Source organism: Felis catus, chromosome A3, assembly GCF_018350175.1.
Source record: "Felis catus isolate Fca126 chromosome A3, F.catus_Fca126_mat1.0, whole genome shotgun sequence".
In the NCBI taxonomy this organism is placed as follows: Eukaryota; Metazoa; Chordata; class Mammalia; order Carnivora; family Felidae; genus Felis; species Felis catus.
This window is the reverse complement of record NC_058370.1, coordinates 3,500,729-3,517,252: the sequence shown is the minus strand read 5'-3', so window position 1 is coordinate 3,517,252 and position 16,524 is coordinate 3,500,729. Positions and strand designations below refer to the sequence as shown.

Sequence of the window (16,524 nt, the reverse complement as noted above, 5' to 3'; positions counted from 1 at the left end):
TAAAAAAAAATTCTCCTTGAATGCAAATTCGCAACGAAAAATGGAATATATTCAGGGCGCCTCGGGGGTCAGTCAGTTAAATGTCCGACTCTCAATTTTGGCTCGGGTCCTGATCTCACGGTTTGTGGGATCGAGCCCATGTCCGGCTCTGTGCTGACAATGAAGAGTCTCTCTCCCTTTCTCTCTGCCCCTGCCCTGCTCATATTCTCTCTCTCTCTCTCTCTCTCTCTCTCTCTCTCTCTCTCAAAATAAAGAAATAAACATTAACAAAATAAATATTTTCGGGAAGGAATTATTTCCATGCAGGCTTCTTAGTTTTTTAGTAGCCTCGTGCAGACACAAAGCCTCTGTATACCCAGATCATTTCCCACCAGTGATGCCACAGGTACTCATGCAGGCCAGCCTGAACAGTCCTGGTTCCACGTCCCCAGGCCCAGCACTGCCTGTCATATGATTTGTGCGTGGCCCTTGCAGCCAAATGCCTGCCTGCCACACAGCATTAGGTGGCCACTGCAGCCAGAGACAGCAGCCTCTAAGAAGTTTTCTCCCCCCGCATTCTACAAGCATTATGTAAATCTCTTTTCAATGCTTTTTAAAAAAAGTTTATTTATTTATTTTGAGAGAGACAGAGACAGTGTGAGTAGAGGAGGGGCAGAGAGGGAGGAAGAGAATCCCAAGCAGGCCCCACACTGTCAGCACAGAGCCCGACGCGGGGCTCAAACTCACAAACGGGGAGGTCATAACCTGAGCTGAAGTCAGACGCTGAACTGACTGAGCCACCCAGGCGCCCACCGTTTTATATTTTTGCAAATCTCTTGTCCTAAAAGAAGACGGCCAGATTCTCCTCTCTGAGTCTGCAGTCTATTGTAAATGTTGTTTAGTTAAAAGAATGAAGAAATTCTGGCCTCGCACAGGTACGCACATGGAAAGGGAGGAATATTTGAATAGCCTTCAGTGGATCATTGTGGATATCCTTCTTTGATATTACACCAAAACTTGACAAAGTGGTATTTTTTAACAACTGCTTCTCATGTGGAATCTGAACACATGTTAATAAACTTGCCCTCCTCCGTTACGTTAAAACCATGTCTCTCTTGCCTTTTGGCAAGAGCATGATTTTGGAGGTCATGCATTAATCATTAGGAAATCCTTTGGGCTCATTGAGTTATGCAGATCTTCCAAATGTTGACATATTTCATTCTACAAAATCAGAAAATCACATTCATTAATAGCTCTACTGACCTCATCAGAAAATTCTTCTAAGTATCAGGAAGCTGTCAAGCCCATTGTAGCAGACAGAAGTTTTCCAAAATTCTAATTTTTGCTTGAAAGCTTATGTTTGTTTTATCATTGGCAACATGACACCATCCACTGTTTTCCTTGAAGTGATCGGTTGGCTTGTTTACTATCAAAGAGCTGTCCATCGAGGGCCCGATCCTGGACAACACGGTCTGTCAGTCATTCTTTCAAGTAAAATGCTCTTCTATAAAAAAGTGGCCCGTTCACCTGGTACCTCCGACGATCACACACACACTTTCTTAATTTTTCTTTTTATTTTTTTTAAACTTTTTTTTTTAACATTTATTTATTTTTGAGACAGAGAGAGACAGAGCATGAACGGGGGAGGGTCAGAGAGAGAGAGGGAGACACAGAATCTGAAACAGGCTCCAGGCTCTGAGCAGTCAGCACAGAGCCCGAAGCAGGGCTCGAACTCACCGCGAGATCGTGACCTGAGCTGAAGTCAGACGCTTAACCGACTGAGCCACCCAGGCGCCCCCTAATTTTTCTTTTTAATGTTTATTTGTTTTTGAGAGAGAGAGAAAGAGAGAGAGAGAGAACGCAGCGGGGGGGGGGGGGAGGGCAGAGAGAGAGAGAGGGAGACACAGAATCGGAAGCAGGCTCCAGGCTCCAAGCTGTCATCACAGAGTCTGATATGGGGCTCAAATCCACGGACCACAAGATCATGACCTGAGCTGTAGTCGGACACTTAACCGACTGAGCCACCCAGACGCCCCTCACCAATTCATTCTTTTTTTTTTTCCACGTTTTATTTATTTTTGGGACAGAGAGAGACAGAGCATGAATGAGGGAGGGGCAGGGAGAGAGGGAGACACAGAATCGGAAAAAGGCTCCAGGCTCTGAGCCATCAGCCCAGAGCCTGACGCGGGGCTCGAACTCACGGACCGCGAGATCGTGACCTGGCTGAAGTCGGATGCTTAACCGACTGCGCCGCCCAGGCGCCCCTCACCAATTCATTCTTAAATGCAACAGGCTTCTACCTTCTTCCTTTTTCTTCCTGCACACGCGTACCGATGAAGATACTGTGGGTGATGCTGGTGCCCTTGGCTTCCTCGGTGCCGAGGCCCCAGTGATTTGTCCCATCGGTGCAAACGTCATACAGTAAAACAGGCAAATGATAGCCTAGAGTCATTAGGGAAGTGTGTGGCCCTGTGGGCTCTGATGGCGATGAGGAGGGGAAGGGTTGACGCTAGGCAGGGAGAGACCAGGGGCTCTCGGGGAGGCTGACCGGAGCTGCAAGTGGGAGGCAGAAGAAACAGCGAGGTTTGGAGTTAAAAAAAGGATAAACATATGCCAGACCTGCCTGGGCCAGGTGCCATGCATGGAGCCTCACAACCATTCAGATCAGGTCCCAATAGAAGGTCAGTGACAAAAGTCCTCGGAGGCTCCCCAGTCAGAACCCCTCTCACTCTTGAGAGCTTTGTACCTTCCCTCAATTAGCTCTGACGCTTCGCTCACTCTCTCTTGTCCGCGAGATTCATTCTTTGACTCCGTGAGACAAGGCCCAGCATCTCCCCCACCTCCTGTAACAGGGTCAGGGACCCTGGTGTACCGCACTTTCAAAACTGCCACTCTGGAGGAAACTTCTCTATGCACATGGCTGTTTACTACCACGGCATTTTTGGTTTTTTCTTGTTGTTTTTGGTAATAACAAACAACCGAAAAAGTCTAAATGACCATCCCCAGAAGAATGAGTAAATAAATTGTCTCTGTTCAGGCAATGACACGGTATATGGTAGTGACAGTGAGTGAATTAGGGCCATACATGTCAACACACACATGCTTGTTCAGTGTTGGTCCCGACATCCTCTACAGGGTCTGTCTTATTTCAACAACCTCACTGCACGTGTGTGGGTTTTATTTTTATTTTGTGTGTGTGTGTGGGGGGGGAGAGTTTGTTGAGATGTAAGTTATAAATAAATAATTCTCAGTTGTAAATCATTATATAAACAAAAAGTACCAAGTTCTATTATCTTATTATTATAAGATAGAGTCTAAAATTAAGGGGCGGGGGAGAAAAAAAAAAAAACAGGAGAAAAGGCCCAGTTGGATCTCTCCGATTAACGTTTGGTATTTACGTGTGACATACCAAGACATCTGTGCTCATCCGAAATAGACAGGGTGATCTCCCAAGTTACAATTTTAGACGTCCCAGTATCAGTGATACTCTGTGTAAATCCTTTTGCATGGTTCCCCTACGGTTGCAGAGGAAACGTGGTCATTCTGAACTGAGATGACAAGAGAAAGAAATTATACTTATCAAAATGAAATAAAGTCCCTTTTCTTCCTCTTCTCATTCCAGAAGACTAGTGTGACTTCAGGCATGTCCTGATAAGTGTATCCCCTACTAATTCATGCCATTTTTATTTTTAAGGTCAACAGCGTCGACAGCTTCCGACAAGAAAATGATGATCTCCCTCAGCAAACAAAGGTGGGGTTCGGAGGTCACTTTCTTCCTAAGCCACGTGAGACCACACTTCACTCAGGGACTCCGTTGCAATGTTAAGGTTTTTAGTTCCCGGTCGATATTCAGTTTGCAGAAAATAAATTAGTAACTACATGTGGCCTTTTGGAATCTTCAGGGATTGCCAGAGAATTGCAGAAGGTGCTTTTATGTCTGCTAGAATAGGAACAATCTGTGAACATCAGAAATCAGCCATCCAGTGCCAGCCCAGAGCTTTACCCACACCATTTTCTTCTTTATGCAATTAGAATATATTGAACTTAACATTCTCCGGTATGTGAGCTTTGGACAGTCCAGGGATGCAGCCACACCCCCCAATCACCTTGTGCCACCTTATGAATATCTTCTTCCTGTCTTGTGATCAACTCATTTTCTAATTGAATACAGTTGACCTTTGAACAACATGGGTTTAAAGTGCATGGGTCTATTTACATGCAGATTTTTTTTACAGGACAGTACTGTAAATGTATTTTCTCTTTCTTATAATTTTCTTAATGACATTGTCTTCACTATGTACAGCATATAATACACAAAACATACAAAATATGTGTTCATCGACTGTTCATGTAATCAGTAAGGCTTCTCTGGTCAATGGTAGGGTTGTTAGTGAAGTTTTGCGGGGGGGGGTGTCAATAGTTACATGTGGATTTTTGGCTGCCCCAGGGGGCAGCACCCTAATCCCCACATTGTTCAAAGATCAACTGTAATTTTTTAAAAAGCTTACATGTTTGTGGACAAAAAAATTAATACGGCTAGAAAGCAGCTTCGCTTATAATAAATAGATGGTTAAATTCCATCTGTGGTGTTTTGCCTGACAAGTCTCTGAGCCTGATACCTGAGTCTGAGTCTCTCTCTCTTCCTGTCTTTGTTAAAAGGGAGGGTAAGAGACGAAGTGCCAGCCCAGAGCTCTATCCACACTATCAGCACCGAATGGAGATGTTCTCATCAACTCTTTCCTTTTGTTATATATAATTTATTGTCAAGGTGGCTAACATACAGTGTGTTCAGTGTGCTCTTGGTTTTGGGGGTAGATTCCCACGATTCATCGCTTATATACAACACCCAGCTCATCCCAACAAGTGCCCTCCTCAATGCCCATCACCCACTTCCCCCCACTGCGCCCCCCATCAACCCTCAGTTTGTTCATCAACTATTTCCAAAAGACGGAAAGACAAATGGGGGAAATAACCTTCTCGTTCATTCAGCGACTGTTTGCGTGTCTGCCGTGGGACAGGGGTTGGCACATAGTAGGCAACGGTCTTCAATGTTATGTCTGCATAGCCCTTAAGACGATCTCACGATCCACGTAAAATCATTGGGTGGCCCATGCCCCGCCGTCTAGGAACGACTCTGCAGCTGTGAGCAGAACAGGCACTTTTAACTCCTAAGCATCGGACGGAGGCTGTTGTGAGGACAAGGGAGATAATGCAAATGTAGTGCCTGCCACCTCGCCATCACCTCCTTATTGCCGTCATTGTAATTTCAGGGAGAGAGCCACCGGCCCCTACGGCGATCCAAGAGGAGATGGGTTATTACCACCCTGGAACTGGAGGAGGAAGATCCAGGCCCCTTTCCCAAACTTGTTGGTGAGGTAAGGAAGGCCCCCACCATCCTCTGATTGGCAGGCGGGTTAAGTCTTGAAAGGCTGTGTGCTAGGGGGGCCAGGTCAGTGATGGGAGGAACACCGGACTGGGTTCTAGAACCCACTGTGCCTCTACCTAATGGGGCGACTTCAGGCGAGTCCCTTCACATGAGTGGGTGCTGAGAACGTCAGTCACATCTGGCAGCAGGCTGGTTAATTCCAGCCCACAGGCCTGCTGTATTCGGCCCAGGCAAAGTCTTTGGTTAAAAAAAAAAAAAAAAAAAAAAAAAAAAAAAAAAAAAAAAAGTATTCTTTAAAAATAAGGGGATTGTGGTTACGGGAGGTGGGAAGTGGGGACAAAAGGGAGATTAGAAAATAAATAAATAGAAAGTAAAAAGGTGGCTGCCAGGGCTGGCGGGAGGAGGTCATACAGACTCGCTGTCTAATGGGGACAGGGTGTCAGTCTGGTCACATGAAAAGCACTGTGGACACAGATGGTGGTGGCGGCCTCCCAACCGGGAGCGCTTAGTACCGCCGGCATGCACACTCTGAGGTGATTAAGACTGTGAATTGTATGTTATGTGTATTTTACCATAATAAAAACAATGGGAAAAAATAGGAAGATTGTATTAGAAATTGTGTAATTTTAGAGGTGTTTTGAAAATTGGAAAATCTGACCACACGGAGCAACAACGAGGTGGGGCTCGTGTTACCCCCAGTCCCCACCGCTCCCTGCCGCCTCCCGCACTCTGAGGCCTAGCGCCAGCCCACGTGCCAAAGCGGTCACCTGACGGTGTCGCAATGCCGGAACGTTTCCGCCTGGCCCATGTCATTCCCTCCCGTGACAGTCCTGACCTGATGCACCTGTGCATTATGCACTGAGTCACTAAGTCCCTACAGCTCTGACATCCTATGGTTTCTCGAGAAACAAATGAAAACAATTTGTATTTTTTGCAGTGTTCATAAAGATAGTAGATGCTATATATATAAAAAAAACATACAGAAAGTTTTCAGGGCTCAGTGGTTAAAACTGTATCGTCATAAGAGTCAGGGGAACACAGTGGGCTCCTATTCCCGAGGTACCGTATCCCTAGTTAGATACACTCGCTGCTCCCTGTCTGCCCAGTACAGGCCATGATGGCACCTCCATTATGGGGTTGTTTTAAAGATTAAATAGGCCAGGGCAAGTGAGGCGTATAGTGACCTGGCTCACTCTATGGCCTTTCGAAATGTTAGGTTTATGAGTATTTCTCCTCTCTCCCTGAAGGGATCACCAATGTTAACACATCGTTACGTATTCTTCCAGATTCTTCTCCATAGCCTCACTAATGTGAGTCTGTATTGACAAATGGGATTGCCATACGTATATTGTTCTGCAAGTCGCCTTTCTGGTTCAACAGTAAGGCACAGCCCCCTCCCTGGGGCAGGGCGTGTAAATCCTGAAAGATTGGGGGGCCCGTGCCCTGTGAAGGGGGTACCGTTCTAGGGTTCTTTCCCTGGGGAGGGACATGTGTGTTGTTCAGTCAGGTGCTTGTCTCAGAACCCAGGCTGCGATGCACCTGCTTGGGCCCCTAGCGTGGGACGGGCTGGACCCGAGGCTTCTGGGCCCCAACGCGCCTGGCATCTTAGCCTTGATATTCAGTGCGCCTTGTGATTTATTCTCATTTTCTTTTCTTCCCCCCCTTTTTTTTTGGCCTTTTCAGCTGTTCAATGATATGTCTCAGAACATGTCATTAATGTATTTGATCCGTGGTCCCGGTGTGGATGAGTATCCAGAGATTGGGCTGTTCTCTATAGAAGATCACAAGAACGGACAAGTGTACGTTCACCGCCCCGTGGATCGAGAGACAACGCCATCTTTCACGGTACCTAAAACTTGATATATTTTAAGCTTGGGTTTATTGTGAAGCTGCTGTGGGAATATTGTATCAGCTAGGCATTAGCGAAGCTGTCCACACGTCACGTCCTGGGAGACCGTATATTATACACCACGGTGAGCTTTAAAAGTATGCCTGGGCAGAGAGGTTGACTTTGTAATGTTCTTTTAAAGTTCTGGACTCAGAGGATTCATGGGAGCTGCTACGGATCTTCCTTCCAATGACTGGATTCCCAGCACGATCAGGATATCCGAAAGCACTTGGAGATAGGGCTATAGGATGTTTACAAAGTGGGCTAATCTGATTTTTGGTGAGTCGCCGTTGAAATATGTGGGCAGGAGCTACAGGCAGAGTCCACAGTTATCTAACGACTGATGGATGAACAGTTGTAGACCTGGGGACAGTTTCTCATCGTGAGCCCGCGTGTTTCTTATGATCTCATAACCCCAACACCATGGTCTACTATGAATCTGAAATCCAGGCTCTAAGCCAGGAAAGGAAATTGTAAAGTAAAATGCCCAAACCACATGGTGTGTGTTACTTTACCGGCCTCACCTCGCGGGGATAGTAGGACATTTTCGCCTTTGTTATGTTGTGACTTCTGCTGGACACTGAGCTTATCTGCACATTAACTCCTTCAGGGTGGGAAAGAACATCGAAAGACGTAATTTAAATACCTTGTCTCCAATGACCTCAAACCATTTATATACATAATGGAATATTTGCCCTTAACTCATTGATAGGTTCTGAGTCTCTAATTTTTAAACAGGCAGAAATTCTCCCCAAACTCCAAAAGTCCTGCACAGAAGACTTTCCGGGTCTTCACTATTCATAGAAATCCTTGCCCCATCTAGGGAACGTGCAGTGTCTGTTAAAAAGAAGCAACATAGAGTGGTCACAGGGGGACCGTGGGGCAGCACCGTTAAATCTGGAATGAGCAAACAGGTCACCGAGGGATCTTGGGAAAATGCAGATTTTGTTTCCGCAAGTCAGCGTGGAGCATAGACTCTGTGTCTCCAAGAAGCTCCCAGGAGAGGGAAGCTTGGTCCACGGCTTCTACCCGCTGAGCCCGGTGGGGGCGGGGGGTGGGGCGGCTCCCACAAATAGTGGGCGCGACTCCGTGCAGGGAGGAAACAAAACATTTAGTGCGTGTTCTTGGTCTTGCTGTTGTGATTTGGTTGCTGTTGTTTGCCTTTAACGTCTTTACTGACCTATCGAGGGTTGGGTTTCACAAGGTTTAACGTGGGACTTCGAGCCGGCAGCAGATGATGCAGAAGCCAAATCCGTAAGAGTGTTTCCTGACACGTGAGGCCCAGATGGAATAGTTTGGCACGTCACAGGGAGGTCCCAGGGAACAATTCGAGCAAACGGGGAAGACGTGGGGACCTGAGCGGTGTCCCCCTGGGTCCTGCTCTATCAGGATTTCTGGGCCCTGTGCTTGGACCTGCCCGGCCAGATGGAGACCCAGCCCGCGCTCCGCCTGATCCCCCAATGCACTATCACGGCCGTCCTTTCACACTGAGTTCTGTGATCGCCTGTTAGCTGGCCCCTCATTTGACTGTGAACTTGCATGAGGGAAGACTCAGGGTGGGGATTTGGAGGCGTGCCCCCACCCCGTGGCTCCCTGTCTCACGCCCTTGGTTCACGGTCTCCTTGATACTTTTCATCGCCTGAAGCGCATACCTGACACGTGTGTGGTTCTCTGTGGGTGGCCATTCTCCCCACTGGAGGCATATTCTAAGAGGAGGGAGTGTCCTTTCCAGTGCCACTACCCCCCGGGTCAGGAGTCGGGCTCTGCACTTGGTAGGTTTTCATTTAACTATGTTGGATGAATGAATGAGCACAGAGGCATGTAGTCTCTGCTTCGAGGGTGTTGTGGGTTGAGCTGTGTCTTCCAAAGAGAGGGGTTCGTGTCCTCCCCGTGGTACCTGTGAATATGACCTTATTTGGATATAGGGTCTTTGCAGATGTCATCAAGTTAAGACGAGGTCATACTGGATCAGGGCGTATCCTGATCCAGTGACTGGCCTCCTTATAAGGGGAGGGGAATTTGGACACCAAGAAGGACACAGGGGAGAAGCAGGAGACAGAGCCTGGGGTGATGCACCTGCAGGCCAAGGACACCGGGCTTGGCGGCAGCCACCCGAAGCTGGGGGAGAGACCCGGGACAGAATTTCCCTAAGAGCCTCCCATGGAGGGAGCCATGCCTGCTGCCCCCGGGTGTGGTTCTGGTCTCCAGAAGGGCGAGAGAACACACTTTGTTGTAAGGCGCCTGGTTTGGGGTAAGTTGTTGCAGCGGATGTAGGAGACTGGCACGCAGGGGTTAACCTACTCGTTAGGGAGCCACAAGACAGGCCAATGAGAAGTGTTCCCAGCCGCAAAGAGTGGGACAAGCAAGTGTCACCGAAACACCACACAAGCCGGGCCTTCCAGGTCCACCACCTACTTCTGGGTCTTGGCTGTCCCCAAAGCTGGGGCGTGTTAGGCACGCAGTCAGCCCGAGGGGGTGGCAAAGCCCCATTCCCGGCAGTGCTGCTGTGTTCTTGGGGGGCAGCGAGGGGTCACTGGAACCAGCCAGAGCATTTAGAAACCTGTGACTGGGAGCTGAGGGGAGGTTGAGGGGCTCTCTTCTTGTTAATTCCGTAAACATACAAGAGGGCGGTAACTGCGGCTGAGAATTGCTGGAAGATTTAAGACACAGCTGGAAAGGGGGGAAAAACCAGATATTTTCTATATAGGAATCTCATCCGTTTATATCAAAATATGCATAATCCCATAGGCTGCAGGTACACTCAAGAAAATCATTCTTTTATTTCCTTGAAATAGTCATTTGTGGGTCTCGATCTCCACGCACCCATCTTTGCCTATTTAGAGCCCCTGCACGTAAGTGATTTTGTTTTGTGTGTTCGGCGTTTAAGGTATTTCCGCGTGCTCACCAGTGACTAGAGTACGCATCTTGCACGTGCCATTTAAACAGCCATGTGCCCCTCCGTCACGTCACTGCTCTATGGTGTGTCATCCAAGATCTAAATCTTAAGGCCATAACAAAAGGCTGAAAACCCTTCCCAAGTGCAGAAAATATCCATGACGCTTCCTCTCTCCATTGCAGCTCTGAGGCGCCAGAAACTCTTAGCATCTTGTCAAAGAATAAACAGTTATTTTGCCTCTCGGGCATCTTACAGAACTCACTGTCTCAGAAGTCGCTTTTAGGATGATACACGGAACATAAAATAATAAACATAAAACAAACACGCGGTTCTTAGTTTTAAGTGGAAGGGTTACAGGTGGCGCCGTCTCGGAGCCAGAAGTCCGCATGATTCGGCAGCCAGCACAGTCATAAATTCTGGAAGAGCATGTGGAAATGGTGTGTGAGAAAGCCAATTTGCTTGCTCAAAAATTTAAAAATGTATGTTGGATTCCCCGGGGCGGACTGGTTCAGTAGTCTTGTAGGGGAGAGGAGACAGCTAAGCAGGAGAGCCCACGCCCAGGCCGCTTTGCAGGACACCTGGCGGGGCCACCATGGTGGATGCCGATGAGGAAGCAACGTGTCTGCAGAAAAGACGCCCAGGGAGGTACGTGCCTCGGAGACCTCGTGGGCTCCGGGAAAGGGGTGGAGAGATCATTGCCCGATGCTGTCAAAGTGCTGAGACCCCTGTCTGGTGAAGCTGCCTGCTCTGGGCCCTGGGGGAGCCACGGAGGGGAGTGGTGAAGACCTGGCTGGTGGTGTAGTCTAGTCTACACCTTCTCGGAATGAACCTGGGCCGAGCTGACAGTGGACAGCCGCAGAACCTCTCGGCGTCGCAGAGTGGAGCGCTGGGGATGCCTCCCTCTAGGGCTTCTCTGAGGTAGAAAGGAGGTGATCTGTGTAAGAGCTCAGCCCCAGGCCTCCCTGAAGCTGCTTCTTCAAGAATAAACCCCGTGCTTGCTCGGCGTCCCCGAGCCGGGCTCCGCACCTACAACCGGCCAACCCTTGAGAAACCAATGTTCCCATAGCAGACGGTCGTCCGCTTTGAGAGGTCCTCCGGGCAATGTCCCCCTTCCCACTCCTTTTCCTGGGACTCTGAACTTCTCTCTCACCGCTGATTCCTCCCCCACAATCGATCAGCTTTCAACAGATCAAATCACTGTTTATCCTAGAGCAACAGAGATGCAGCAGCAAGTCTCATTAGACTTAGTTTAAAATATATACATATATGACAGGTGTATGTTATATATATTTTTATATCTATCTGTATCTGTATCTATACCTATATCTATATCTATCTATATATGGTGCTCGCTTTCGCAGCACACAGTCTAAAATTGGAACGACGCAGAGAAGGTTAGCGTGGCCCCTGTGTGAGGATGGAGGATGGCACGCATATTTGTGAAGTGTTCCATATTTAGAAACATATAAATACATAATATATATGGTTGCCCACTTTTTATTTTATACGTAGGGGCTTTTTAAAATCAGTAGACCTTTTTTTTTTTAGAGTGAGCGGTTTCAGGTTTACAGCAAAGTAGAGTGGGAAGTACAGAGCGCCTGTCTGCCCTTCATGCCCTCCCCACCCCACCCAGCTTCCTCTCTTATTAACATCTTGCATGGGTGCTGAGTTTACGACAGGGGATGAGCCAATATGATACGTTGTTATCAACGAAGCCTCTAGTTCACGTTAGGCCTCACTTTCGGTGTTGCACCTTCTGTGGGTTTGGACAAATGTGTAGTGACACGTATCCACCGTTACAGTATCGTACGGAGTATTTTCACTGCCCTAAAATTCCCCAGTGCTCCCCATATCCATCCATCCCTCCTTCCTGGGCCCTCGGCAACCTCTGATCCTTTTGCGATCTCCATACTCTGCCTTTTCCAGAACGTCGCATAGCTGGGATTACACAGTGGAGAGCCTGTTCAGATTGGCTCCTCTCACTTAGCAATGGCCACCGAAGATTCCTCCATACTCCATGCTTTTTTAGTGCTGAGTAATATTCCGTTGTCTGCATGGACCACAGTCTGTTTATCCAATCACCTAGTGAAGGCCATCTTGGTTGCTTCGATGTTTGAGGTCTATGATTAAGCTGCTATAGACATCTGTGTGCAGGTTTTGGGGTGGTCATAAATTTTCAACTCTTTTGCATAAATGCCAAGGAACATGATTGCTGGTTTGCACAGTAAGAGGATGTTTAGTTTTGTAAGAAACCACCAAAGGAATGAAAAATTCTTTGCCACCTGTACGTCTTCTCTGGAGAAAACGGGTCTGTTCAAAACGTTGCCTGTTTTTAACCTTTGAAATTCGATTTTAGCAAGGTCGCAGGAAATAAAGTTAATATATAAAAATCAATTATATTTCTGTATCCCGGCGATGAATAGTTGGAAATCAATATTTTAAAAACCATATCATTTATAATATCACCAAAACAGACGAAGTGCTTAGGTATTCATCTAAAATCTGTGCAGTATATGTTTCCTCAAAACTATAAAACACTGATGAAGGAAATCAAGGGAGGTCTAACTGAATGAAGAGATAGACTGAGTTTATGGATTGAAAGATGGAGTATTAAGGGGGTAATTCTTTCCAGATGTATCTGTAACCTCTGCACAAGACTGATCAGAAGACTAGCAGAACTCTTCATACATATCAACAAGCTGTGCCAAGATTTACATGGGGAGGCAAACCACTTTTGGTTCTCTTGGCTCTGTTTTGCTATTTTGAACTTTATCGATATATCTTTATCATTTCCTTCTTTCTGTTTGAGTTTAATTTCCAAGGTTCTTAAGAAACCAAAGGGAGAGAAGCCCAAAGTATCAATCCGAGATCTTTTGAAAGCAAAGACTTCCTGCTGCCTGTTTGGGGTGATGCACCCTCCTTATTCAAGCACGAAAGTAACAGCCGTAGCCTTTTGAGAACCCACCGCAGGTCAACAGCGGTGCCAATTACTTTCAACGCTCCTTTTCCCCAAAACTTTTAAGTGTCTGCTCTCCGCGACATTTCAGCAATACTGGTGAGCGTATGTACTTTTCATGACCGTGCTGACAACGGCCGAGGCTTCTATGCAATCTGGCCACGTCTACCCGGGTAGAGAGACTGAGATTAGAACCTAATTGTAACTCATGGTGTACTTTTCCAGTCAGTGCCCGGGTTTGTCCCACAATCTTTGTGCCAGCCCTGTGCTCGGTCCCTGGGGTCACATGGCGAAGGACAGCGACATGATCCCTACCCTCAGAAACTTCCCGGCAAGTTCAGGAGCGGAGGCAAAACATACGAGCACGCGAACAGTGATTTGAGCAGCAGCATCCAGAAAATGATCCTGCCAGGTTAATACAGTTCTCTGCTTTCTAGGTTTACTTTGATGTTCTGGATCGCCTATCAGGAAGAGTCATGGACAGTTCCCTGATTTTCAACATTAGGATCGGTGATGTGAACGATCACGCACCCCAGTTCCCTCAGAAGGAATTTAACATCAGCGTGAAGGAGAACCACGCTGCAGGTGTGTGCGGTGGGGCGTCCTCTCTGCTCTGCTCCATAAAGGTTTTTCCTGCTTTGATTCTGAGGGGGTGCTTGATCCTCAGGGAGACGGGTTACTGTTCACATCCTGAAGGTTGCAGGCCCTGGATTCCAGCGAAATGCTTGGAGGTTTGTAAGCCTCATTTCGTATGGGCAATAAAATGATATGGAAATCGTGTCTGTCGGAAAAGCCGATAGGTAAAGACCAGTCTAAAATAAGCCAGGGGCGCCTGGGTGGCTCAGTCGGTTGAGCGGCCGACTTCGGCTCAGGTCACGATCTCGCGGCCCGTGAGTTCGAGCCTCGCGTCGGGCTCTGTGCTGACGGCTCGGAGCCTGGAACCTGCTTCGGATTCTGTGTCTCCCTCTCTCTCTGGCCCTCCCCTGCTCATGCGCTCTCTCTCTGTCTCAAAAATAAGTAAACTTTAAAAAAATTAAAAATAAAACAAAATAAGCCAAATGCAACGGGGGAGAATGCCGAGCTGAACGGCGGGCTCCCGGATCGTCTCCGTATTTTCTCGCCTGTAAACTGGCAATGAGATGCCATCCAAAGTTTCTGAGCTACAGATTCCGTGAGTCTTTAACTCCAAACCACTCATACTAGAGCGTGCATCTATTTTAATAACAGAAGAGCATGATTTACGGCACAAAATCGTCTTTAGAGAACTCAGAAAATTCCAAGAAATTAAGACTGAAATAGAAAGCATATTTAATACTTCTAATTAGAGATAAGTATCATTAATGTTTTCGTTTATATTCTTTTCAGTATTTTTCTTTGCATTTTATTTTTTTTTATTTTTTTTTTCAACGTTTGTTTATTTTTGGGACAGAGAGAGACAGACCATGAACGGGGGAGGGGCAGAGAGAGAGGGAGACACAGAATCGGAAACAGGCTCCAGGCTCTGAGCCATCAGCCCAGAGCCCGACGCGGGGCTCGAACTCGCGGACCGCGAGATCGTGACCTGGCTGAAGTCGGACGCTTAACCGACTGCGCCACCCAGGCGCCCCTCTTTGCATTTTATATATGTGTGCATGTAAACACACTGTATGTTATGTTTACCTATGTGTATATATTCCCGGATTTTTATATATAAGCACAAATGCATATATGTATATATACATACATTTTTCATCTTTATCATAGTGCAAAATGTAAATGGGTGTATATTAAATATTTACAAATGTACGGGTGTATTTTTTTTTACGTGGGTAGATTTATGAATTTTCTCTTCTAAAAGTGCAATTCTGGGGCGCCTGGGTGGCGCAGTCGGTTAAGCGTCCGACTTCAGCCAGGTCACGATCTCACGGTCCGTGAGTTCGAGCCCCGCGTCGGGCTCTGGGCTGACGGCTCGGAGCCTGGAGCCTGCTTCCGATTCTGTGTCTCCCTCTCTCTCTGCCCCTCCCCCGTTCATGCTCTGTCTCTCTCTGTCCCAAAAATAAATAAAAAACGTTGAAAAAAAAAATTAAAAGTGCAATTCTGCTGTTTGTAAACTGTGTTCTCCTACAGCATCCTATTGTGTAATACTTTATTTCGTGGATGTGTTTTTACAGTAACTAACCTCGTATTGTTAGACATGTATGTTTTGTCCCCACTTCATGTTATTTTCACAAAATATGCTTCCGCGAATGTTTTTGAGCTAAATCTGCATCCCATTCAAGCGTCGTTTACTTGGCATAAATGCAGAGAACCACGGCACACAACATTTAAGTATTCTGCTCCAGTCACCTCCCAGCACATCCCAGGGGGCCTGGCTGCTGTCCGTCTTTGATTACTGAGTGCTTGCTTGTGTCGATAGGTTTCCTGTCCACGTGTTCCTCCCTTTTGTCTACTTCCTGTTGGCGTGCCTGTCGTTTTTCTCCTTGATTTTAACCTTCTTATTCTATATGAAGAATGTTTATGTCTGCCCTATATATGTTTTCCTGGCTTAGCATTTCTTTTTAAGTTTTGTCTGCAGTTTTTTTTTGTTTTTGCCACACATTTAAAAATCTGTCTGATCTATCAATTCAGACCTTCCTGTCTCCTGTGCTTGCAATCGTGATGAGAAAGTTCTTATGACTATTTAAATATTCCTCTTTATTTTTTATAGTATGTCTGTAGTTTGATTTTATAAATATTTAATCCATTCTGGTGTATGCCTCAATGCCATTTAGCAAAAGGATCGTCATTCTACTGGGTCGATAGGCTGCCTTTGGTCAATAGTAACCGTTAAAACAATTCTTTCCAGGTCAACCTATTTTCCGGATGTTAACAGTTGATTTGGATCAAGAAAATACTCCAAATTCTGAAGTCCTTTATTTCCTTATTTCTCAAACGCCAATACTGAAAGAAAGTGGCTTCCATATCGACCGTATCAGTGGAGAAATACAACTCTCAGGATGCTTAGATTATGAGGTTATGTGGATTTTATTATTTTAAAAAAATGAAATGTGTTCTCTATCTCTGAGCCCCAGACTTAGGATTTATGTTTGCAGCAGAAAACCCTCTGTGGCTAGGCTTGCTATTGAGATCGTTAGAATGGATTATTTTTTTTTCTAATTTTTTTTTTTACATTTATTTATTTTTGAGAGACAGAGAGAGACAGAGTGTGAGCAGGGGAAGGGCAAAGAGAGAGGGAGACACGGAATTGGAAGCAGGCTCCAGGCTCCAAGCGGTCAGCACAGAGCTCGACGTGGAGCTTGAACTCACGAACCATGAGATCATGACCTGAGCCGAAGTCGGATGCTTCACCGACTGAGCCACCCAAACGCCCCTATAGTGGATTGTTTTTTTAATCTTTCCCTTTGCTGCATTTGAAGGGCTTGACTGTTCATTTCCTCCCC

The 16,524-nt window shown here is 46.6% G+C and overlaps 1 protein-coding gene and 1 pseudogene across 1 annotated transcript in view; both read left to right on the top strand.

The window, feature by feature from the left end:
• Positions 1-16,524, top strand: part of CDH26 (cadherin 26) — a 43,896-nt gene that overhangs the window by 4,721 nt on the left and 22,651 nt on the right. Inside the window, exons 2-6 of the mRNA XM_006929597.4 lie at positions 3,674-3,730; positions 5,250-5,354; positions 7,049-7,210; positions 13,543-13,690; positions 15,930-16,096. Coding sequence (XP_006929659.1) covers positions 3,674-3,730; positions 5,250-5,354; positions 7,049-7,210; positions 13,543-13,690; positions 15,930-16,096 — 639 coding nt within the window. The remainder of the gene's footprint in view (positions 1-3,673; positions 3,731-5,249; positions 5,355-7,048; positions 7,211-13,542; positions 13,691-15,929; positions 16,097-16,524) is intronic.
• On the top strand, positions 11,495-11,608 carry LOC111559932 (annotated as a pseudogene).